Here is a 26,491-nt window from a genome sequence, read left to right on the forward strand (position 1 = left end):
ACCTAGAAGAAGGATTTCCAAAAGGAAATATTCAGTACTGACAAGTCTCAGGAAAGTCAGAAGTTGATTTCAGAAACAGGAGGCAGGGCTACCAGTTACGAACGACCTTTTTATTTAAATGCAGCACAAAAATAAGAGAATGAATGAATGCAGCACAAACCATTCTGAATTCTCACATATTACAAAGACTGAGAATTACAAAGCCCTCAAAAAGCTATTCTAATAGCAAATTCTGAATGTATTGTGAACTGTAAATCAATTTTAAGTACTTTTCCCATTATAGACACCGTCTGTCAATGGACTGTTCAAGAAGCCGTAATGATACCCATTTTGAATTAAAGTGAACAGCAAGAACGATAAAGTGGCCACACGTGTTGCTATGGACTGAGCTGTGTGCCCCCAAATCCAGCTGACGAGCACAGCTCTTGTCCATCCAAATCCCGTCCCCCAGTGCCCCAGGGGGCCCTGCACCCACGAAGCCCACAGAGACTCTCCTCTGATCGACCCAGCAGCAAATGCCTGCTCCCGAGCCTTCAGGTCAGACAGCAGCTCACTGAGCCAAAAGGTGCCCCCCGCTCCTGAGCCAGGTCTCGGGGTCCTGGCAAGGGATCTTAGGCTTCCGTTTTGTAACTCCAATTAAAAAGACCCTTTTCACTTTCATAGAAGGAGCCGGAGATAAGAATACTATTATTATGGCTACAACAATACTATTATTAGAAGCATACTGTTATTTATTCTCAAGTTTATTTATTAGAAAACACTAATCTGTCACCCAGTTTGGGACATGCTAGAGAGAACACTCCCTCCTACCAATCATCACCAAGTTAAAGTTCTTCACATAACATGAAACGGGAGAGGAGCTCACCTGCCTGTAGGTGTCCTGGTGAACATCATCATTCCGAGAGTCGTAACAGTGCTCAATAAAAGCAAAATATTCTTTCTGTTTTCTCTGGAGAGTGGCTGGTCTTCAGTCCACATTGGCAGGAAGGTAACCCTGTGTGAGAAGAAGAACAAAAACAAAAAGTGTATGTGGTTAATGCTAGATTCACCATTCTGAAATGGGATTCTGAAACTGGATGCGGGGGAGCATAACGAGTTGTGAAAACAGAAACAGACATCAAGGAAATCAGCTGGCTGGCCTCTGAGGCTCAGACACGCCACAAGGGACTCACGGCCACAGGGTGGGAGTAAGACCGGAGCCTCTGGCAGGCTGGTCCTTCGCGCTCTTCCAGAGCAGGACTGAGAGGAGCCCCCAGCTCTCTAAATGCCTCGTGTACCTCAGAGGAGTCAGAAGTCTGCAGGTCTGACAACAACAGAACGTACGTGTGCGTGTGCATGCTCACATGTACACACAACAGAGGCCTGTACGCGTACGTGTGCATGTAATGCGCATATACGCACACATGTACAGACTGTCGCCTAGGCAAATGTTCCCCTCTCTGCAGAGACCGCTGGGCGCCTGGCAGTGCAGCCCCAGTACATAAAGTGAACTCAAACCCAGAAGGGCTGGGCAGCTCCGGGTGCTCATGAAGAGCCCAGACTCAGGGCCACACTGCTTGGTGTTTTGCATGCTTTTTATTTCTTTGTTTCTCCTTTTAAATCAACACTGGCATATCCCATATAAAATGTGCCCCTTCTAAGTCAACAGTTCCGTGACCCTGGATGGGGGTACACGGCTGTGTAACCGCTACCCCAGTGAAGCGGCAGAGCATTTCTATCACCCCAAAACCCTCCCTGTGCCCACAGCAGTCCCTCCCCACACTCGCAACCGGAGAGCCTGGGGAGGCGCTCACCCCCTCACCAGGGAGCACTGAGGCCTGGCCTAGAACTTCACGGAACCATTTGGGGACCCACACTTGGTTTTCACTCAGCCTCACGGTCTTTGTGATTCATCTGAATTGAAGTGTGAGCCAGCAGTTACTTCCTTGGCTTAGGGAGCAGTATTCCATGGTACGGATGGGGCACTTTGCCGGGCCATGCCCTGGCTGCTGACCATCGGGGCTGGTGCTAGTTCGGGGCTATTATGAATAAAGCTTGTTATAAATATTCTTGTACGAGGGTTTTATGGCTATGCACTTTGATTTCTCATGGTTCCACACCTAGGGATGGACTTGCTGGCTCACTGTGCAGGTGCATGTTTCGCTTCCTAAGAAACTGCCAGACCTTCCCCAGAGTGATCGTACGGTTTCACATTCCAACTAGCAGCGTATGAGAATCTCAAATGCTCCACACCTTCCCTGACACTTAGTATCGTCCTTCAAATATTAGCCGTCCTGGGGGTACTTGGCTGGGTCAGTCTGGGGAGCATGCATCTCTTGATCTCGGGGTTGTCAGTTCAAGCCCCATGTTGGGTGTAGAGATTACTTTAAAAAATAAAATAAAATCTTTATAGACAAATACCATATGATTTCAGTTATATGTGGAATATGTTTCCAACAGGAAACAAAACAGATGAACACATGGGAAGGGGGAAAAAAAGAGGGAAGCAAACCATAAGAGACACTTAACAGGGGCGCCTGTGTGGCTCAGTCAGTGAAGCATCTGCCTTCAGCTCAGGTCATGATCCCGGAGTCCTGGGATCGAACCCCGCATCCGGCTCCCTGCTCAGCGGGAGCCTGCTTCTCCCTCTTCCTCTGCCCCTCCCCTTGCTTGTGCTTTCTCTCTTTCTCAAATAAAATCTTTAAAAAAAGAGAGAGAGAGAGAGACTCTTAACAATAGAGAACAAACAGGGCTGATGGAGGGAGGAGAGTGGGGGATGGGCTTGACGGGGGATGGGGATGAGGGAGGGCACTTGCTGGGATGAGCACTGGGTGTTGTATGTAAATGATAAAACACTAAATTCTATTCCCAAAACCAATATTACACTATATGTTAACTAACTAGAATTTAAAAATTTGGGAGGAAAAAAGGCAACACTCTTTTACCCAAAAAAATGTAAAAAATAAAAAATAGGGGCACCTGGGTGGCTCAGTCGTTAAGCATCTGCCTTTGGCTCAGGTCATGATCCCAGGGTCCTGGGATCAAGCCCCGCATCGGGCTCCCTGCTCCGCGGGCAGCCTGCTTCTCCCTCTCCCACTCCCCCTGCTTGTGTTCCCTCTCTCGCTGTGTCTCTGTCAAATAAATAAATAAAATCTTTAAAAAAATAAAAATTAAAAAATTAAAAAAAATAATAATAATAAAATCTTTTAAAAAGATCTCTTTAGGGCACCTGGGTAGCTCAGTCGTTAAGCATCTGCCTTCGGCTCAGGTCATGGTCCCAGGGTCCTGGGATCGAGCCCCGCATCTGGCTCCCTCCTCGGCGGGAAGCCTGCTTCTCTCTCTCCCACTCCCCCTGCTTGTGTTCCTGCTCTCGCTCTCTCTCTGTCAAATAAATAAATAAAATCTTTAAAACATAAAAATAAATAAATAAATAAATAAGATCTCTTTAAAAAAAATCTTCAAAAAACAATCAGCCATTCTACTGAGTGGCTCTAAATGAATGAGGAACATCTCACGCACCCATCTGCCACTGCTTCTCTTCTTTGGTGAAGTGTCTGTTCAAATCTTTTGCCCATTTCTTAAATCCAGTTGTTTGTCCTTCTAGTGAGTTTTATGGTTCTCTATTCTAGACAGAATTTTTGTAGCTAGATACATAATATACATATTACGATTATATTCTCCTACTAATCTGTGGCCTTTTTGTCTCAAATAGCAGGAGTTTTCAATTTCCATGATATCCAACTTGTAAAGTTTTTCTTTTATTTTTAGTGCTTCTTCTGTTCTATATAAAAAAGATTCTCTCCTTGTTTCTTCCCTAGATGTTTTAAAGCTTGACCTGGGTACCTCCTGCTCATCCCTCAAGCGTCTCTTTGATGATAACTCTTCTTCAGGAGGCTCAGCCTGACACCCGAAGTGGGCTGGCCACGCCGAGCTCCAGCAGCAACTGGCAAGAGACTCCGTCAGAACCAGCCCCTCAGTGTGCTAGCCACATGGCAGTCAAATTTTTATTAAGTGAATTTATGTATGAGCAAGAAAGTGAATGGCTGAACAAATATATCCTATATGTTACTTTCTGCCTTTTAAAATTCCCCCACATCCGGGGACCCTGGGTGGCTCAGTTGGTTGAGCACCTGACTCTTGATTTCGGCTCAGATCATGATCTCAGGGTCCTGGGATCGAGTCCCTCGTCGGGCTCTGCACTCAGCAGGGAGCCTGCTTGAGATTCTCTCTCTCTTCCTCTGCCCCTCCTGCTTGTGTACACATGCTCGTGCTCTCTCTCTCTAATAAGTAAATAAGTCTTTTAATAATAATACCAATAAAAGAGGATGTGCAGAGACTGGAGCTGTGGCAGCCACCCTGCGACCACGCGGGAGAACCACGGGCTGCAGGTGCACCGTGAAGAGCCGAGCGGAAGGAGCACTGAGCTCAGAGGGTCGCCAGCCTTGACGATGAGGTGGGCCTGAATCCAGCCACAGCTTTTCTGTTGTGTGAGTGCCTCTGTTCCCTTTCTTTTCGGAAGGTGTTTCCATGAGCATCTATTCTGTTATCAATTACACTCTCGCACACATTTGCTTTAACTCATTTGGGTCATACGAGTTAAGCTTCTTCTTAATAAACACGTATTGAAACAGAATGTGTGTGTGCACACACTCACCCAAAATGTGTGCGGAATTACCACGAACTGACCCCATCTCAAGGTCCCTCGGGAGCCTCCCAATCACTGTCCTTCACCTCCTTCCTAAAGCTAGATCCCTGACTGCTAACACTGGGGTAAATTGTGCCTATTTCTGAACTTTACATAAATGGAATCATTTTTTCTGTCTGGCTGCTTAAACATTACATTTGAAAAAGTCGTTCATTCTTGTAACATGTTAAGAGTCACTGATTTTCATCGTCACGTGTTCCCACGTACAAAATCCATCCTGTGGACAGACATTTGGGTTGCCACCGCTCTCTGTTATAAACACTCCTGTTCCTGTCCTTTGTGGCACGTGGTATGCATCTCGTCAGGTATGTAACGAGGAGGGGGACCCCTGGCTGCACCTCCCTTTCACAGACCTCCTGCAGAATTCTCCAGAGTGAAAGCAGTCACAAGCACCCACTGTTCCACATCCTGGCTAACACTTGGTGCTGTCCATCTTCACCTCAGCCATCCCAGTGGGCCTGCGAGGTCTCTGTTAGACGGTGGCTTTAATCTGCATTTCCCAGAAGACTGACAGGTGCCGCTGCATGTCCTCAGCTGCTCAATGCGTGTACAAGTGTGGCCCCATTTCCGTGAGGTCACCCCCGCCTTGCCCGTGCTCAACTGTACGTGTCTATTCTATCGTCTGCATGTGAGTCCTCTGTGAGCGTCTCCTCCTCCCCCCTTGCCTTGCCTTTTCTCCCCATTAATGATGTCTTTTGATGAAGACAAGTTCCTAACTTTAATAGAGCCCCTTTTATTAATCTTTTATGATTAGTCTTTCTCATTCCTTTGTAAGAAAATTTCCTTTATCCAACATCCCGTGCCTACACATTTCACTTCAAAGCCACGCCCAGCTCCCCACCGTGGTGAAGCAGTGTTGCGTGGGGCCAGCACCCCCACGATCCAGCCTCTGCAGCCAGCACCATCCGGAGTATGCCGGGGCATCGCCCCACTCAGCCCTGCCCCTGCTGGGGGGCCGACCACTCCCGGGGCTGTGAGCCCTGACGCGGCTTCATCACGTCGGAGACGCCTTCACAGACCACCGGTTCGGGAACCACCAGGATCCACCACAACCATCTGACCTCACTGCCAACTCCCAGTCCCCGTCATCTCCTGGAAAAAGACAAGTACTGGTCCTGAGGTTGCCACAGCCGCAGGCTGAGCAAGCAGGCTGCTCGCGGGCACTTGGCTACACACGGCACCGCCTTGAATCCTCGGTGGACATGCGGTTGTTCTTGCATTTGCAGAAGAGGAAAAGCCTCGGGGTTTCCTTTCAAGCCCAGGGTTATGGGGCCGGGGGGCACACTGCAGCCGGCCCTCTTCAGGGGCACCTGGCTCAAGTCACAGAAACTCAGGGAACAAGTCCCCGCCCTATGGAGTCATCTACACACACACACCCTGTTCACTGAGCTCTGCATGTGTCCCGGGCCCCCAGGCCCTCGCACCCTCGCACCTTGGGCTCAGCACCCTGCGCGCAGCCTCACACTGAGCTCCGGAAGCTGCCAAGGCTTGTAATCATGCCCCTGCCCAGAGGCGGACGCCCTCCCCGCTCTGCCGCCAGCCCCTCTGGCTCCCCGGTTCAGGACCTCTCTCTGAACGCCCGTTCCTGGGCCGGGACTCCCGCCTGCACACAGGGCTCAGCAGGCGGGTGGGCACCAGCAGGCGGAGCGGGGCAGCTGACACGGAGCCGCCTGAGCCCCCAGGCCACAGAGGCCGAGCGGCCCGAGACCTCGGCAGCAGGGCTGGCCTCTGATCTCCTCCAGCCTGTGCACGAGGGCCGCGGCGGCCGTCCCACAAGCACACTGTCTTCTGAGCGCCTCCCCCGCCCCTACGGCATCGGAGCAGACGAACTACTTGTTGCCATGGCTTGTGTGCATCATCCCTGGAGCTCAGCTCCCTGCACTGCAACCCACGGGGACAGGCCCTGCAATCAATTCACGTCTCTTCCAAGCATGCACCAGCCTGGAGCGCACACTCCCCAAGACACCTGCACTCCCTCCTCCGAGTCATCACTCTGACCTCAGCATCTCCCCCCCACTCCAGGTGCTTCTCAGAGCCGGTCAGATGCGGGGACTTGGCTCACCCTGCGTCCGCCCACTAGACCTGGAGCTCCGAGCTCCAGCAGGGCAGGAGGTCTTGCCCTGTCCTCAGGCTATCTCCGCCCCCACAAGCCCCCTACATTCATTGTCCCATGGGGCACACCACGGATACTCAGTGCAGACTTGCCAAACGAATGAATGATGCTGTGCTGTGCAGCAGGACCACCATACCCCAGAGGGCCCCAGCCCTGGGGGTCCAGGGAGGAAGAGGTCTGAGCTACTGCGTGACAAGTATCAGCACGCGGTTCTGGGCCGGCTTTGGACTGGTTTGGAGTCAGCCCTGCTGTTGGAGAACACAGTGCTGCAGGGGGAGAAGCAGAGCAGACGCCCCGAGAAAGGTCACACGCCTGCGTCGAGCACAGCGGGCAGCGTGTCCAGGCTGCCGCTCGGCAAGGCCAGAGCACGTGGCAGGTGAGAAGCGGGGACGTGTGTGCAGTGGCCGGTGGGGGGCCCTGTGGGCCAGGCCAGAGCTGGCCTTCCATCCAGGGCAGTGGGGCAACGAGGGGTATGAGCCAGGGAACGGTGTGGGCGGCCTTCCATCCGTCACACGCGGTAACACCACAGGCGTCTTAGTGACCGTGAACGAGGACTCACACCTTCTCCCCACTCCCAGATTTTAACTTCACTTATTAAAAGAGAAATTCTAAAAGGCCAGGATGTCATAACAGGAACAGAGGCAATAAAAAGCACCCCCCCACACACACTCCTGATACTCCCATCCCTAAAGGAAAACACATGTGCAAGTTGGGGCCTTCAGATAATTAAGCCAGACTGGAAATTACGCAAACGAAACATATTCAAGTATGCAATGAATTTTAAATGACAGAACTACAGAAAACTTAATTGCCGTATTAGCATGCTATAAAAACACTAATCATAAATGTAAAACAATAACACCTGCATATACTTGTATCAAAATTGTCCCCATGACACACGCATCCAGTGGCTCCCTCCTGCGGGTTCATGTGCGATCCTACCTTGACACGCCATGAGAAAAAAGGGTGATGCCAACACCTCACTGATCCTCTTAACCATTCTGCTCACCAGCACAAATGTTACGTGTTTAATTATTGTTCAATGTTTCTGAAGTAGTTATTAAAAAATGAGCCAAAAATATAATTTTCTACAGTGCTCATTTTTAAAAAGTTACTGCCGTGCTCACAGGGAATTTAAATGTTAAATCGCATTAATGGTGGTTTAACGATATGTTCTGGACTAGAGTATATGTTAGTCCTCTGTAAATGACAGGAGCCAAGTTTCCCATCTTTCTTCATTAAAGGAGCATTTCCTACTCATCCATTAAGAATAGTGCTCTTCAAAAGACCACCGGGATCACATTAATGACAAATCGTGAACAGATTGGGGGAAAAAGCCATTAGTTTGCCAGGTCTTGAAGTAGATTCATATTCAAGTGCAGCTTCAGTTGTCTTTTTCAACCGCACAAATGACAGATTCTCCTCGGTCCTGGGTTCAGGGTCCGGAAGCGAAGAGCTGGGCCCAGCCACCCCACCCCACCCGCTCGGCTGAGCCTCTGGGACAGCACGCTGTCGGTCAAGCCCAGGCACCTGGGCCCAGCTATACTGCCTTCAGTGGGTCCTCTCTCCCAGCTGGTCCGTGCGTGCCCTGCCCTGTCCCACGTGGAACCCACACATCCTAGAGCAGCTGCCTCCACCCTGGGCACACGTGAGAATCCCTGGGGACCCCAGAGATTGGCAGTTCCCCAGCTCCCCAGTACCACTAACGTGCACCCAAGAGGTCAAGAGGGCAGCCCAAAGCCCAAAGCCACCGTATCATTGCTGCCCCCACCCCTGCCCAGCCTGGGGCAGGCTGCAATTGGTACAAACCCTGATGCCTCAGTTTACCCCAAGGCTCCAACTGGCTTTGTGGGCCCAGACACCAAGATCTACAAAAGCTTCCCAGGGGAGTGGAACATGAAGCCTCGGATTCAGAGTGACTGAGAGGTGGCCTAAACTTGGGGGACCCTTCTCCTGCCCATGACCCTGAAGTGCCTGCCGGGTTTTCTCCCCACCATTTTCCAAGACTCTTTTGTGACCTAGCACTTGCAAAGGGCAGACGCGTGGGAAACACCGCATCAGAAATGAGTGATTGGCATCCTTCACGGTGCTCCCCAAATCTTCCATTACAGTAAGGAGGAGAGAAGGAGAGACTCCTAAGGTAGCTCCTGGGTCAGCATTTAGGGGATAGGAAATGATGGTCCCCACCATTCTGACCTCCTTCCCCCAGTCCATGCCCACGTTTGACTAGCACCCCTCAACCTGGTGGGTTCCCTGCCCCTGGATGCCCAGAGCTCATCCTTCCCCCCCGGGCATACAGGATGTGCATGGGCCTGTCTCCCGGGGCTGTCTGGGGACACCTGAAGGCTGGGATGACATCACTGCTCGCCAGCACGGGCCCAGAACATGGCAAAGGCATGATGGGCACATGTGCCCTGAATGATGAGTGAGCATGGCGCCAAAGAACCACCCAGTTTCCTCCTCCAGCAGCCTGAGTCCCACCCACCTGCCCCTGCACCTCCAGGCCCTCGTCCCCTGCCCAGTTTTCCCTGTCTTGGCTGCCCGCCTCCTCCTCCTCCTGACAGGCCCCTAGCGCAGCACAGCACATTCTTCCTGCTGGTGCCAGACCCTGGTCGCCATTCCGGCCTATCTGTTCTTGCAACCCTGCCTTCAGAGATCACCACTTCTGCAGGAATCCCATGCATGTGCACAGCGTGGCACACAGCAAGCACTCAATAGATGCTGTGAAACAAGCAAAAAGGTACAGGTAGAGACACAGGGTGAGCAGTGCCCTGGGGCCCAGACTTCTGAGAGAGTGGGCTCCTTCCCATGGTGAGACCCCAGCCTGTCCTGGGGCAGAGAGAGGAAGGCAGGGACCCCCTCTCTTTCTGCAGGCTGCATGAGGGACAGCGACTTGGTTCTTCTCCCTTCTTATCTCCCAGTGCCAAACACAGAGCCAGAGACACAGAAAGTGCTGGAGAAATAGTGATCAAATAAATGAAGGCACCAACCAAAAGACCGTTCAAGAGGCTCCCGGCTTTCCCGCTCCAGAAACAGCCTCCTCACCCCTCACTGAAGTCCTTCACATCGTGGCCTGCTCCTGGTCCCCAGCCACCCCCTCCCTAATCCAAGCAGTCTGCCCGCCATTCCTAGGGAGCCAGCTCACCTTGGCTCCTGCTCGTCCAAACCGAGCTGCATCCCATAGGCCGTACGCCCTCCCCGTCTCCCCGACCCAAGGACACTGACACATCCTTCAAGATGCTCCAGAAACACCCCACCTTCACCAAGAAGCCTGGCCTGCCATCCACAGGAGTCTGCACTGCCCTGGAACCGCCCCTCCGCCACTTTGGAAAGACAGGCTTTGCTCACTGACCCCAACACTTTTTTTTAACTCACCCGTCAACCCAAGCCTGAAGAGGTCCAGAACTCCCAAGTTCATCTCTGTCCTTCCCAGTGCCCAGCCTCCCACCTTGCAGCACCTGCAGACCCTGGGAAAGGGAAGCCCAGCCTGGCACACGTGGCCCTGCTCTGCGGCTGCCCGTCCTTCCCGCCTGCGTCCCCCACATCCCACTGTGTGTGATCCCAGACTGTGCTGCAGCCCTGACCTGACCCAGCCCCTCCTAACAGGGGGGGCTAGGATCTGCTTCATCTCTGTCTCCAGGCAAGGGGTCCCTGCAGTCAGTTAACGGGTTACACAAATACATGTATCTGAGATGCCCGGATAGTCTTTCCCTTGTACTCCCAACATTCCCGGTTACAGACTCTACCCACCTACACCCTCCCTCCCATTCAAACCAACAAAGTGGAGCATCTATCTCCTCCCCCTTCTGCTCCATGCCCACTGAATCCCAGGTCGCACGCCTGCCCAGCCAGCCACTGGGCATCACACACAGGGTAGCTCAGCTACAATGCACACAAACTGAGAACCAAAGGAAAGGAATGGGACAAAATCATTCATGAAGGCTTTCTACCCAGAAGCACCACGACCTTAATAAATATAAAATCGCAATATAAAGTCTTAAACATATTATCCTCAAAACTTCCTACAGTTCAATCTAAAAAGCTTGTAACCTATTGTATAGGACATATGGAAAAGTAGACACAAATGCTTAAAATAACAGACACAAAACAGAAACATAAGCAATTGTAGCAGGTCTAATTTTAATTGCAAGAGAATATTTAATCGATAAATATTCACTGCTGAGAGCGGCATCTGCATTTAGGATTACGAGGTACTAAGCTGCAAATTTATTGAGACTCATTAGCAAGAAGAGTCTTTTAAATACTGAATGTCAGACCCAATTTAGAGTAAACACTTAGAGTTCCCTACTGATTTAGCTCCAAAGATAATTTAAAAAGGGAAAGAGAAGAAAGCTGTCTATAAATGACTCCAAAGTTTTCAGCAGGGCCAAGCTCACTGCAGATATTGACCGGAGTGAAGCACCAGAGAGAGTGCTAATGGCCACTCCACCCTGCCCACCTCATCTTCTCCAGCAGTCTCCACAGTTGGGCAGTTTAGAACCAGGGCTGAGGCACCAGAACCCCACCCTCCATCAAAGAAACACAGATACTTTTAGAATCACTTTCTCCCCCTTACATCACTAGTAAAGTACATTAAAAAAAAAAAAAGGTCAAACGTATTTCACTGTGATGGATTCCTAAGAATTGAAATAGTCTTCCATGATGGATCCTTTCTCTATCACAGGTTTGAAAATATTACAAAGATTTCTAGAATAATAAAACCACAGGAAAAGAATACAGCTATCATAAATAATTACTCATCCTCATTTTCTGCCAGCCTTGTCAAACCAAGCTTGAAATGAAGCAAAAGATGGAAAATGTCACCTTAGCTCAGGCCAAGGCCCAGATCACTGCCACAAAGACAGGGTGCGTGCCTGGCCACGGCTGATGGGCCACACTCCGGGCCACACTCCAGGCCACACTCGGGGCCAGACTCTGGGCCAGGCCGCGCTGGTGACCAGGCCCCCCCCGAGACTTACTGAGAGCAGCTTCCAGGTCATTGGACGAACCGGCTTAGGGATTCCGGACCAGCTCAACTTCCGTAATTCCTCTGTTGACAACAAAGAGACAAAGAAAACAGGGTTTACAAACAGCGAACTCCCCACAGGGCTTTGACCTATTTCGTCAGTGTTCCTGGACGGGAGGGGGGCTCCATAAATGAAACCAGAGTGAACCTAAGTGAAAAAGATTTCAGATACTGATTGTTCTCAATATACGAGAGACGCTGAGTGACCTCCACTCCGGCAGAGCTAAGTGTCTACATTTAAGCCACACAGAGTGCACGTTTACTAAATGCATGGCAAGTGTCCCCAGAGCCACCCTGGGACAGGTGGGGCACCACACACCTTCCTCCCTGGAGCAGGAGAGGCCTCCTCCACACGCCCCCTCCTTCCCTCCCTCAGTCCCACCAACACCTGTCCCCACTTCCACCACCCCCGCCCCGGTGCTCCCTTCTTTCCTGCATCCTATCTCCCTCTCACCATTCACTGCTTACGTATATGAGGTGCTTTGCTCAGGACTGCTTCTGACAGAGATCATGTCACAGAGATAAGCTTGTGTTCACAGAGCACTGCTCAAGGGGGTAGCCACGTTATTCAAGGTAGACTACTACAATCGCTGCTGCATCCACGAATACCCACGGGTGGGGAGGTCACAGAGGGCAGGGCCAGCCAGGGGCACAGGGGCCCGGAACCAGCGGGTGTGGAGCTGCCGAGGGCAGGAGAGGGCACGGCAGGGACTGAGGGGGCGGCCCCCGAGGTCCGTCGGACCTTCTGTGTCTCCCCGTGTCACAGCCACATGCCCCGAACGGCGAGAGAACACGTTTCAATTTGCAGGTGTATCAACACTCAGTCAATCCCACTGAAACTGAAGTAATTATTTCTTTAAGTTAGGAATCCGCCATCAGGCTCTTCTCCTAACAGCTAGGAGCTCATGATTAATATTAGGAATAAAAGAAACGATTAAAGAGGCTCTGGTAATATAATCAACAAAATACAAAGTCCTGACATCTAATCTTTTTCCAATTACTACAGTCTAAGTAAAATAAGTACAGAATAATTGGGTGACGGTACCAGCAATAACTTGCACTTTACAGCAGAATCTCAGAAAATACCGAATCTTCCCCCGCACCCCGAGGATATTATGAAAAGCAGGAACCTAATATCCGAACACCAATAATGTAATGTTTACCGTCATGTTCCCAGGGCCTCTCCTCCTGCACAAGGTTGGTTTTCTGATGGTGGTTTATATAAAGAAAGCTGAGCGAAATCTCCGTTGTTAGCATTCTCCAAACCTGTCTCCTCATGGAAGAAACTCACAAACACGGTGCCTTGTGTACGTGTGGGACAGAGTTCTGAGTCTGCGTCACGTTAGCATTAACCAGTTCTTTCATGGGTACTATCTGCTCCTCACGGCAGCCCGAGTCCATCAGGGCTGTCCCCACCGTGTCAATGAGGAGCAGGCTCAGCGAGGCCAGGTGACCCAGGAACTAAGTGACCTTTGCATCTCAGAATGTTTCCACTCTGTTAACTCCCATTACTAAAAGGGCTTCCCGTAACACAGACAAATCTCATTCATGAATATGGACAAAAGGTCCAAAACAAAATCCTCACAGATCAAACACAACCAGACGTTCAAAGACTGGTACACACGATTTACTCCAGGAATAAAAGAACTCCAAGTCAGGACATCTTCTAGTTTTATCAAAGCGTTCAACCGGGTTGATGGGAAAGCCATAGGACCATTCTGTTGGATGTCCAGTGTAGACTTTCACCCCGGGCCTGTTTGCCCCTCCACCTCTCTAGCAGAATCCCGGTTGTACAAAGTGACAACCCCCACCCCACCTCCCGGCAGCCCCGGTAATGAGGGGAGTCAGCCCGGGAGAAGTTGGAACTGATTGGCTGTGCGAAGCTGAGCCCGCCCTCACCGCGGAGGGACTCCGCAATGAGCCTGGGACACTGTCTGAGCCACAGAAGAGAGCAAATGAGCTGGGGGCTGCTGAGGAGAAAGCCCCTCCCTGCTCTTCAGAAGTCTTTTGGGGGCAACAATCTCTTGCTTCCTCTGCAGGCTGTTAGGGTCAGAGGGGAGGCTGGGGCTGCACCTAACCAGTACCCAACCAGCCTGAGGAGGAAGCCAACAAGACAGGCAGCAATGAGGGCTGAGTTCAGGGCAGATACAAGAATGTTCAAACATCAACAGCTTTTCCCCACCAGCAACAAAACAAATCGGAAATGTTATAGACATAAGCTTAACAAAAGACAGACACAACCATGGAAAGCAAACTGTGAAGGTTTTACTTAAAGACATGAAGACGCAGAGGAAAAAACCAAACTCACTGGCACTAAGGAGCACCTGCTCTGGTGAGGGCAGAGGGACCACACAAGGGAACGGCACACGCAGCCCTGTGCTCAGAGAACTCAGAGCAAATGCGGAATGACAACTGGACTCAGAAGAAGGGATAAGGAAGGGAAAGGCAACCGTGGGAAGGAAATTCTGCCTAGTTGGTAAGGTTTCCTTGAGGAAATGACAACTGAGAAAAGACCCACAGATGAGGAGAAATTACTGAAGGAAGAGGGGCTGGAAAGGGAATATTCTCAAGTCCAGGGAACACCTGACATAAAGCCCTGGCCCAGTGTGAAGAGGGATCAGAGGGGCCAGTGGTCACAAGGAGACACTTGATGGGCTGCTTCTGAAGCTCAGTGTAGAAGGGACAGTGGCTCAGATGGTGGCAGCGAAAAGAAGAGCCATGACCAAACATGGACCAGGGGATCTAGTCTCAACATTACGATGCTGTCAACTGCCACTTAAAAATTCTTTGAGTTCAACGCAAACCCAATAAAACCCCAGTGGGATATACTGTTGTGTTCTGAAACCTGATAAGTTGAAACTAAGCTCATATGAAAGAGCAAATGCATAAGAACAGCCAGTAAAATTTCCAGAATGAACAGTGTGAGAGGACCTGCATTTCCAGATAAGCAAATGTGTAAGAGAGTGACAATACTTAAGAACCTGGGGTTCTAGGAACAAGGCTAAAGCAAGGAGATCAATGTTACAGATGAATGGTTCACATCAAGCCTGTACTTACAATTACCACAGCATTTCAAATCAAGGGGCCATCAGCCAATGGTGTCCAAACAATATGGCATCTATTTTCAGAAAAGGAAATCAGACCATGTATCTTACCACAAAAACATATTTCCAAATGATTAAAGATCCAAAGACCTAAGTGGAGTGTGCGTATGTATGTGTGCAGGAAAGATAAAAAATACTACAAGAAAATACAGAGGAATATTTTGCTATTTTCAGATGGGAGAAAGGCCTTCCAGGCAAGTCACAAATCTGAGAACTATAAATAAGGTTAATGAACTATATAAAAGTTTGAAATTACTATGGTGAAAGCCACCATCATGTTAAAATAAAAAATGACAGACTTGGGGAGCTTGGGCGGCTCAGTCAGTTAAGTGTCTGCCTTCAGCTCAGGTCACGATCTCAGGGTCTGGGTATCGAGTCCCTTATCAGGCTCCCTGCTCAGCGGGGAGTCTGCTTCTCCCTCTCCTTCTGCCCCCACCTTGTGCACTCACTCTCTCTCTCTCTCCCCCAAATAAATAAAATCTTTTTAAAATGACAGACTTGAAAAATACATGCAACATACAATAGAAAAAGATTAACATCACTAATATATAAAGAACACATACAAAAGGAAGAATGATCAATCTGTACAAAAATGGAAAATTCACAGAAGAGGAAATAGAAATGGCTAATAAATGTACAAAAATAGGCGCCTACTCTCAATAGTGATTAAAGAACTACACCATTAGAACAATAAATCTGTCATAAATTAGATAAAATTTTAAATGACTAATACCCAGTACTGATGAGACTTTGGATGAAAAGCCACTCTTACACTCTGGTCAGAGTGCATATGAACAGAACTTTTTCTTGGTCGAATTCTTTTTTTTTTTCTTTTTTTAAGTAGGCTCCATACCCAGCATGAAGCCCAATACAGGGCTCAAACTCATGACCAAGAGATTAGGACCTAAGCTGAAACCAAGAGTTGGATGCTTAACCGACCGAGCCACCGAGGTGCCCCTTTGTTGGTCAAATTGTAAAGGTATATAACATTTGAGAGGCAACTTCACTTGAAGAAATCTGTTCCACTGGGACATTTGCAAGGTGTTACTCACAGGGTGTTCACTTAAGCCTTGTCATAACAAAAACTAGAATCAATCAGAGTATCCATTAATAGGGAAATGATTAAAACACCATTACATCCACACACTGGACTATAACACCACCATGGAAAAGAATGGATGCCTTTCTGGGTAAATACGCAATAAGTCTGTGAAGACAAACAAGAGAAAGCAGAGTGTAGATGCACTGAGTATTTCTTTCTTTCTTTCTTTTTTTTTTTAAGATTTTATTTATGAGAGAGATGGCAGGTGGCAGGTGCACAGGGGAGCAGAGCAGAGGGAGAGGGTCAAGCAGACTCCATGCTGAGCACTGAGCCCCACACGGGGCTCAGTCTCAGGACCCTGAGATCATGACCTGAGTGGAAACCAAGAATGGAATGCTCAACCAACTGAGCCACCCTGGCACTCCACACTGAGGATTTCTGTAAGTGTACATTGGAACCTGGAAGCACAGCCAGCCTTGGGGGAGGGATTCAGAGAATGGTTCAAGGGAAGCGTAAGAAATACTTTTGATTGTGTACCCTACTGTGTTCCTACAGAGCTACAGAGTTCCTGTGACGTCTCCAACCTTACCTCCAACTTTTCAAAATCTACCCAACTTTCCCAGCCCAGCTCAACCTCTGCCAGATATATGAAGCCTTCCTGACAACTCCGGGCCTCACCCAATTCCCTCTTCTGCGAGCACCAGGAACTCTTAGGGCCAGCCCACCTGAAAGCCCACCTTCAGTGCCGTGTATGAGCATCGATCTCATCTTCCAGAAGTGGTTTATGAGTTCCTATGGGACAGATGCCAAGATTCTGCTTCTTTTGTGTTCTGAGGCAGAGACTTGCATAGCCTGGCAGTAAGTGCTGGAGAGAAGAACGTCCAATTCTTTCCTCTACCCCTTTAGATGTGGGGTTTTTTTGGGGGGGTCATATTTTTTAACTGACATACAATTTACAGGCAATAAAAGAATTTAGCTCCACTAACCAAGATGTAGAACATTTCTATCACCCTTCTCTTTTTTTTTTTTTTTTAAGATTTTATTTATTTACTTGAGAGAGAGAGAATGAGAGAGAACACATCAGAGGGGTTAGGGTTAGAGGGAGAAGCAGACTCCCCGCCGAGCGGGGAGCCCGACGTGGGACCCGATCCAGGGACTCCAGGACTATGACCTGAGCCGAAGGCAGTCGCCCAACCCACTGAGCCACCCAGGCGCCCTCTATCACCCTTTTCTATAATTCTTTGCCCCCACTCCAAGGTAACTCCTTTCTGATATCGCCACAGATTATCCCTGCCTGATCTTAAAATTCATATAAATAGTACATACAGAATGAATTTGCTTGTATTCTGCTTCTTTTGCTCATAATATGTCAGTCATACTGTTGCACAAGCGGTTTATTCTTTACAAGCAGAAATACTAATCTACACTTGACTATATCACAATTTGCTTATATAGTCATAGCTAGCTGGGATATTCACAAGCTTTCATTACTATGATAAAGCAGCTATTACCACTCCTACGGTCTTGTGTTTTGTGGGTCTATGTTTTCATTTCTACGAAGCAAACATGAAGGACTAGAATTGCTGGGTCATATGATAGATACATATTTACCTTTATAAAAAACTGCCACATGGTCCTGCAAAATGGTTGTACCATTTTACACTTCCCACCAGTAATGTATAAAAGCTTCAACTGCTCCACATCCTGGTCAAAATTCAGTGCTGTCAGTCTTTAATTTTAGCCATTCCAGTAAGTGTTAAAGGCATCTCGTTATAACTGTAATCACCAATTCTGTGATGACTAATGATATTGAGCATTAAACAGATTTTCATGCGCTTTCAAGCCATTTCTATATCTTCTATGATGCTTATCTTGAAATCTTTTATCCATCTTTTTATTAAGTTGTTCATAATCTTATCTGTTTCTAATGATACTTATTTCTTCTGATTCTAGATCATATTTCCCTATCTCATTGCATGCCTGATTTGTTGGTTTTTTTTTTTTATTGAATGCCAGATGTGCCAGTTATCAATTTATTGTCTCTGTGATCATGGAACTGGGTCTTGTAAATACTTCTCCTTGACCCGCTGGCATGATGTCATTCTTTTCAGTACAGAGTGAAGGAGGGACACTGAAGGAGAAAGGGGTTTTCTCCCCCAAGTTCTCGTACGCCTCATTCACCAGGCTCCGGCCCACAGCTCCTGCAGCAAGTGTGGGTGCTGGGTCTTCTTCAGCACTCACCTCCTCTGGAGCATGCTTTCTCCGGCATTAGGCCCCTGCAGAGTGCTCATGTCGTGAGCACACAGGTTTTCTCCCACATTCAGCTGCTGGAGACAGCGACTTCCCAGTTCCCAGTTCCTGCAGCAAGCGAAGGCCAGCAACACCCAGCAGACACACCTCTGCGAGCTCTGGGGATGAGTCAACTGACTGCTTCCTGGGGATCCTTTCCCCCACCTCATGAACTGTCACCCTGCTCATGAACAGGCCAGCACTCCACCAAGGACTTGATGGGACCCCTCCGCAGGTATATGGGCTCTATCTCTGTGGAAGGAACACTCTGCTCTCCAGCGCTGTGCTCCATACAGTCTGTCTCAGTTTCTGTCCCACCCCCACCCCCGCCCCCCCGTGCTGCAGCCTGAAAACTGCTTCCAAGCATAAACGGGAAGTAAATGTAAAGTTCCCCTTGTGCATTTCCCTTCTCCCACGGATCACAGTTCTGCACAGTCTGTAACACAATGCCTGAAAACAGCTGTTTCACATACATGTTCCAAGTTCCTATTTATTCACAACAGAAGAGCAATTCCTTTGGCAACTAATCCTTCATGGCTGAAGCAAAAGTCAACTAAGATATTTTTAAAGAATTTTTTGTCTATATTCATCAGGGATATTGGTCTCTAGCTTCTTTTCCTCACAATGCCTCTGTAAGGTTTTCGTATTAGGGTTATGGGGCCTTAATAAAATGAGCTGAGAAGGGTTTTCCTCCTCTCTTCTCTGAGATAGCTTTTGGAGAATTGGTATTATTTCTTCCTTAAATGTTTGATAGAATTTGCTAGAAAAACCATCTGACCCTGATACTCTCCTTATGTGAAGGCGTTTTTTTTTTTTTTTTTTTTTTTTAAGATTTATTTATTTATTTGGAGAGTGAGGGCAAGCAGGGGGAGGGCCAGGGAGAGAGGGAGGGAAATCCTCAAGCAGACTCCCCACTGAGTGCAGAGCCTAATGTGGGGCTCAATCTCAGAACCCTGAGATCATGACCTGAGCCGAAATCAAGATTCAGATGCTGAATCAACTGAGGCACCCAGGCGCCCCTAGAGGTTATTTTATTACAAATTTTTTTTTTAGGGGGCACCTGGGTTAAGCATCGGGCTCGTGATTTTGGCTCAGGCCATGATCTCAGGGTTCTGAGATCGAGCCCCACGTCTGGCTCCGCACTCAGTGGGGAGTCTGCTTGAGATTCTCTTCCTCTGCCCCTCCCCTCCTCTCACACATATGCACGCATCTCTCTCTCTCTCCAAAAATAAGTAAATCTTAAAAAAAAAAAAAATTTTTTTTAATTGACATAGAGATATTAAGGTTTTCCCTTTCTTCTGGTATCACTTTTATTAGGTCATGGGTTTCAAGGAATATGTCCATTTCGGGTCAGTTCTCGAATTTATTGCATAAAGTTGCAAATAATGTGCCCTTATTATCTTCTTAATATCTGTAGGGTCTGATGTTCCCTCTTTCACTTCTGATACTGCAATTTGTGTCTTCTCTTCCTTCTATTGATCAACTCTAACTAGAAGTTTTTATTGATCTTTGCAAAAAACTACCTTCAGATTTTGTTGATTCTTCCTCTTGTTTATCCATTTTCCAATTTATTGATTTCCACCCTTGTTTTATTTCCCTCCTTTTACTTGGTTTTATTTAATTTCCTCCTCTTTTCCTAGTCTCTTAAAGAGGAAGCTCTGATTATTGATTCGAGGCCTTTATTCCTTTCTAAAATAGGCATTTAAACACATAAATTTCCCTCCAAGCACTGTTTCACCAGCAGCACAGATTTTCATATGTGTTGTCATTATCACTCAGTTCAACATAGATTCTCACTTTCCTTGTGATTTCCTTGATCCGTGAGTTATTTTGAAGTATGCTAAGAAATTTCCAAATATTTGACGATTTCCTGGGTATCTATATCTTATTCCTACACTGATTTCTAAATTAAAGCATTTGGTGAGATGAATATAGTGTTGTTTCAGTCCTTCAATATTTATTATGACTTGTTTTGGCAGAGCATATGGTCTATCTGGTGAATGTGCCACATGTCCTTGAAAAGAATGTGCTTTCTTCGGTTGGTCTATGTCCACATGTGGTGGTGGATAAATCAACTAGATCCAGTTGGTTGACAGTGGTATCTTTCACGTCTTTACTGATTCATATCTTCCACATCTTTGCTGATGTTTTAATTTACCTATTCTATCAATTACCCAGGGAGGGGTGCTAAAATTTCTGCCTGTGATAATGAATTTGTCTCTTCCTCTCTTCATTTCTGTCAATTTTTGCTTCATGTATTATGAAGCTGTATTATTAAGTACTCATACATTTAGGAAAGATGTATCTACTTAATGAATTGAACCTTTTATCATTATGAAACATCCCTCTTTGTCTCTAATAAAACTCTCTTTCTAGATGTTTATTTTTTCTTATTATTATAAGCAAATTAGTTTTCTTATGATTAGTACTTGCATGACATATCTTTTTCCACCTTTTTATTTCAACTGCCTGAGTCTTCCTGTTTAAAGCTTGCGTTTGGCTTTCCTTTTAGCTTTTTATCCCTGTATTTCTTGGAATCAGATTGTAAAATCACTAGAAATGCAAGATAAACTTAAATAAGCTGAAAGCGAATGAGAAATAAAGAGCATGTCTTCCTTCCACAACAGTGAATTTGTTTTCTGAAAATTAAAATTTTGTAATGTTTTGATGAAAACACCAATACCACAATTCCATGTTCATCTCTTCTATAAGGCTTTACTTCTCAATAAAATTCCCACTCGGAAAACTGCCACAGTAGACCCCCTCCCGGTCCCCACCTCCCCCCACCCCCCACCCCCCGCCCAGGACCAAAAGAAGCAGAGAGGTACCAGAGACGTACAGGAGGACAAATACTGGTTGTGAACTCAGTGGACCCAGGTTCAGGGGCCAGCAAGAACCTGTGTGGCCTCAGACAGTCCCCTTAATCTCCTGAGCTTCAATTTCTTCCTCTGAAACATGAACAAATTAAAAATACCAGCCTCGCTTAAGTCACAGAGGTTTCCCCAGGAACAGAGACAATACATGGGAAAGCATTTGTAAGCGGGAACACACTCCACAAATGCGAGAAGATGATTCTGCTATGCGTACTGATGTAATTATTCAGCACACTACGTGAACCCAAACCATGAAGCAATTGGGACTCATTCGTCCTAATTGGATGTAAAATATCACATTTGAGACTGAACCAGAAATCTGTCACAAAATGGTGTATGCAAAGAACTCATAATTATAAGCACCTTTTTCAGAAAAGCCAGGAATAACAGAAAAATCATCCCATAATTTAAGCTATTTTTTCCTAACACTCAACTCTTTGTAACTGGTTTGAATTCTGATTTTTGAAAATCTTTTATAGCAATAAAATCTGGGAGAAACACTGAATAAAAATAAGAAATGCATGTACATTGCAATCATTTAAGCTTAAATGCCAATCTAATCTAAAAGCTGAGCACTCACCAGCAAAAGGGTCTGCAAAGCAAGCACATTTCTTGTTCCTAAAAGCCACAGTCCAGGAGAGTCTCATAAACCAGCCCACCTGACCAACATTTATGAGCACCCACTTTGTGTAAGATGTCTCTGGGGCCAAAGCCACTTAAACACTGGCCCTACACGGAGTCCGCGATACACATTTACTTACCCAGTGAACATCGACCAATGCTTACCACTGACCAGGAGCTAAGCTAGGCTTGGTGGGTCAATCAGACCCAGCTCCTACCCCCCAGGGGCTCAAGGGCAAGTAGAGAGGAAGAAATCAACAACGCCAGTGTGAAGGGTGCTACATGACAAAGCTCTGCAGGTGACGTGGGTTACCAAAGGAGAGATGGCCTCTCCTCCAAAGAAGGGAGACATCAGGAAAGATTCCCAGTGAGCTGCTAGGGGCGCCTGGGTGGCTCCGACGGTTAAGCGTCTGCCTTCGGCTCAGGTCATGATCCCAGGGTCCCAGTGAGCGGCTGCTTGAGAGGCACCTTGGAGCCAAGTTAAGACCTAGTAGATTTATGTCTGCCCGCACCCCAGACCTTACCGACCATGACAGTAAAAGGATAAGGTTATAAACAAGGACAAGGGCACAAAAGAAGAGACAGAGCAGAAAAGAAGCGGCAACAAGACTCGGAAAGACAGAAGACTCAGAAAGCAGTCGCCTCCGAAAGCAGGCGAGGGTGGGAGCTCACCAGAATGGGGGAAGCTAAGCCCACCACCAGCAGAGGGGAGGCCAAGCAGAATGGGGGCGGGGAGCGAACCATGGCCCAGAATCCCCCGGAAGACCTGGGGGGGCCTGCTTCCTGGCCACAGGAGGCGCTCAGAGCCCCCGCCCAGGCAGGAATCCTGGCCTCACCCCCCAGATTAACAACTTTGGGACAAAAGAAACAGTTCACCACAGGTCCTCACAGCTCCATCCTGAACCTGAGTCACAGAACAATAAATGCCAATTTCCCAGAAACGGTGACATCAACTACCCTGATCGGGAGGGAAGGAGGAGAGGCTAACCCCTTGTACTTGCAGAGAGAAAGGCAATGCATATGGCTCAACTGTACAACTCTGCAGAATTTGCACAGTATTGAAAAAGTACCCTTCTGCGTACTTTTATCAAGACGTAAAGTGTACCCGCACTCCTGAGAGTTCTGAAAAAGACAGGGGGAGGGGCCCCCTGGGGCCTCTGGCCATTTCCTTTGCTCAGAGACCCAAGAACCTGCAAGCCACCGGCAAGAAAACACATGGCCACATCACCTGCGTTCTAGACTCTGGAGGCACCCCTTTGTTGCAAAACCCCCAAAAGATAAATGCTTTAAAAGGACTGAAAAACTAAAACAAAGATGCTCTTTATTCTAGAAACGGCACTATGTTTAACAGTTAAGTCCATTTAAATGAGATAAAACACATTTCTAAAAATAAAGCGTATTACTTGCTTTCAAATTTCCCTTCACAAAACAGAGCTGCTTGGGCTAGCAAGGCCTCCCCCAGAGGAGTGACAGACTTACATCCACCTTCCCTGTCCATACCACGCTCCACACCCCCATCTACTGCCGCACAAGACACTCCTACAATTTATAAGATAGGCAAATAATGCATCTCCTGTTCACAGGTGCTCCAGCACATTCCCTTGGCAAAACAGGATTCCTCCCTCATGTGATTTCAGAACAAATTTCCAGGAAGCATTTTATTCACTAGAAGACACTGGCCAAGTCAGAACCAGAAAGGAACACGGTATAGCAGTGTGCGTATTTATATCAAAAAGGATTCTGGTAATCTCACTTATTTTCTTGTCATTTGTTTATGGTTTGCTTGGTCCTGCTAGTTTTAACCCAGCTGTGTGTATAACAAGTAGAATTCTTTTTTTCGTTTCTTCTACTTTCTCTTGTTTTTATAACTTACCTCAGTGAACACACCCAATTTATCCACAATGGGGAAAACAAACCCTACCAAGGCAGAAGTCACTCTGTCCGCAGTGCCAGGAAAATAACTCTCCCCTCCTCTATGGTACGTGTCCTGCTTCTCCTTGGCCCTCCCACCTGCAAAGTTTAAGGCCGCCTGCCCAGCCACACTGGCCCTTGAAGGCAGACCCACTCCACAACTCAGCACGTCCTCACTATCAACTGCTCTCCTGCATGGGAGATTTCTCTTCCCGCAAATCAGCAGGGGAAGCATCTGGGATGGCTCGAGGCATTCCTACAAGGATGCCAACAACACGCTTGCCCATGACTGCTTCACCGCAAATGTGTACCAAGGGACCCGGGCCCAGCGGGGCTAAACCAGGGATGCACATGGCTTGCAGCAGAGCTGGGGTGCAGTGGGGGGCAGCTGCGGCAGGAACAGCCTGCTAGCCTACAGCCAGCTTCCCTGCAGACCCTTACCTCCAGCCTGATCCTCATGGCAACCAGCGAGAAGAAATGGATATTCAATGTTAAGAGTCTTGGATATCAATAAAAAGATATAACCCAATTAAAAACAGGCCAAAATATTTAATAGATATTTCTTCAAAGGATATATACTAATAGCCAGTAAGCATATGAAAAGGTGCTCAACATTTGACAAAATACAGCATCCTTTCTTGATAAAAATCCTCAACAAAGTAGGTGTAGAGGGAACATATCTGAACATCATAAAGGCCATATGCAAAAGACCCACAGCTAATTATCATCCTCAATGGGGAAAAACGGAGAGCCTTTCCCTATGGTCAGGAACAAGATAGGTATGTCCACTCCCACCATTACTATCCAACATAGTACTGGCAGTCCTGGCCTCAGCAATCAGACAACAGAAAGAAATAAAAGGCATCCAAATCGACAAGGAAGACGTCAAACTTTCACTATTCACAGATGACGCGATACTCTATGTAGAAAACTCAGAAGACTCCACCAAAAAATAATTAGAACTGATACACGAATTCAGCAAAGTTGCAAGATATAAAATCAATGTGCAGAAATCTGTTGCATTTCTATACACCAACAATGAGCCAGCAGAAGGAGAAATCAAGGAATTGATCCCATTTACAATTGCACCAAAAACCGTAAGATAACCTAGGAATAAACCTAACCGAAGAGGTAAAAGGTCTGTACTCTGAAAACTATAGGACACTTATGAAAGAAACTGAAAAGGACACAAAGAAATGGGAAAAAAAAAAAAATTCCATGGTTCAGGGATTGGAAGAACAAATAATGTTAAAATGTCTATACTACCCAAAGCAATCTACACATTTAATGCAATCCCTATCAAAATACCACCAGCATTTTTCACAAAGCTAGAACAAAAACAATCCCAAAATTTGTATGGAGCCACAAAAAACCCCAAATAGCAAAAGAAATCCTGAAAAAGAAAAGCAAAGCTGGAGGCATCACGATTCCAGACTTCAAGCTATATTACAAAGCTACAGTCATCAAGACAGTATGGTACTGGCACAAAAAGAGACACACAGCTCAACTGAACACAATAGGGAACCTAGAAATGGACCCATTAAGATGTCAACTAATCTTTGACAAAGCAGGAAAAAATAGCCAATGGAAAAAGAGACAGTCTCTTCAATAAATGGTATAGGGAAAACTGAACAGCCACATGCAGAAGAATGAAACTGGACCACTTTCTTATACCATACACAAAAATAAATTCAAGATGGATGAAAGACCTAAATGTGAGACAGGAAATCATCAAAATCCTAGAGGAGACACAGGCAGCAACCTCTCTGACCTCGGCCATTAACAATTTACTACACACGTCGCCCGAGGTAAGAGAAACAAAAGCAAAAATCAACTACTGGCACTTCATCAAAATAAAAAGCTCTGAACAGCAAAGGAAACAATCAACAAACTAAAAGGCAACCTACAGAATGGGAGAAGATATTTGCAAACAACGTATCTGATAAAGGGTTAGTATCCAAAATCTATAAAGAATTTATCAAACTCAACACCCCCAAAAAGCAAATAACCCAGTTTAGAAATGGGCAGAAGACATGAATAGACATTTTTTCAAAGAAGACATTCAGATGGCTAACAGATACATGAAAAAATGTTTAACATCACTCATCATCAGGGAAATACAAATCAAAACCACAATGAGATACCACCTCACACCTGTCAGAATGGCTAAAATCAACAACACAAGAAACAACAGATGTTGGTGAGGATGTGGAGAAAGGTGCAAGAAACCCTCTTGCACTGTTGGTGGGAATGCAAACTGGTGCAGCCACTGTGGAGAACAGTACGGAGGTCCCTTGGAAAGTTAAAAATAGAGCTACCCTACAACCCAGCAATTGCACTACTAGGTATTTACCCAAAGGATATAAAAATACGGATTCAAGAGGCACCTGCACACCGATGTTTACAGCAGCATCAACCACAGTCAAACTGTGTAAAGAGCCCAATGTCCATTAACGGATGAATGGATAAAGAAGATGTAGTGAGTGTATGTACACACACACACACACACACACACACACACACACACACACACAATGGAATATTACTCAGCCATCAAAAAGAATGAAATTTTGCCATTTACAACGACGTGGATGGAGCTAGAATGCATTACGCTAAGCAAAGTCAGTCAGAGAAAGACAATTATCATATGATTTCATTCATATGTGGAATTTAAGAACGAAAACAGATGAACGCGGGGAGGAAAAAATAAAAGAGAGGGAAGCAAACCATTAAAGACTTAACTACAGGGAGGGTTGATGGAGGGTGGGGGGGGATGGGCTAGATGGGTGATGGGCATTGAGGAGGGCACTTGTGATGAGCACTGGGTA

The 26,491-nt window shown here is 47.0% G+C and overlaps 1 protein-coding gene across 1 annotated transcript in view; it reads right to left on the reverse strand.

Annotated features, from left to right (window-relative positions):
- The window catches only part of LOC135365510 (TBC1 domain family member 22A-like), a 136,466-nt gene that overhangs the window by 50,905 nt on the left and 59,070 nt on the right, over positions 1 to 26,491 (reverse strand). The window contains exons 5-6 of the mRNA XM_064597038.1: positions 11,777 to 11,847; positions 866 to 994 (exon numbers count right to left, since the gene is read on the reverse strand). Coding sequence (XP_064453108.1) covers positions 968 to 994; positions 11,777 to 11,847 — 98 coding nt within the window. The 3' untranslated portion in view covers positions 866 to 967. The remainder of the gene's footprint in view (positions 1 to 865; positions 995 to 11,776; positions 11,848 to 26,491) is intronic.

The sequence above is a fragment of the Mirounga angustirostris genome, unplaced genomic scaffold, assembly GCF_029215605.1.
Source record: "Mirounga angustirostris isolate CCGP_5_RB_7025 unplaced genomic scaffold, mMirAng1.0.hap1 SCAF_8, whole genome shotgun sequence".
NCBI classification, from domain to species: domain Eukaryota; kingdom Metazoa; phylum Chordata; class Mammalia; order Carnivora; family Phocidae; genus Mirounga; species Mirounga angustirostris.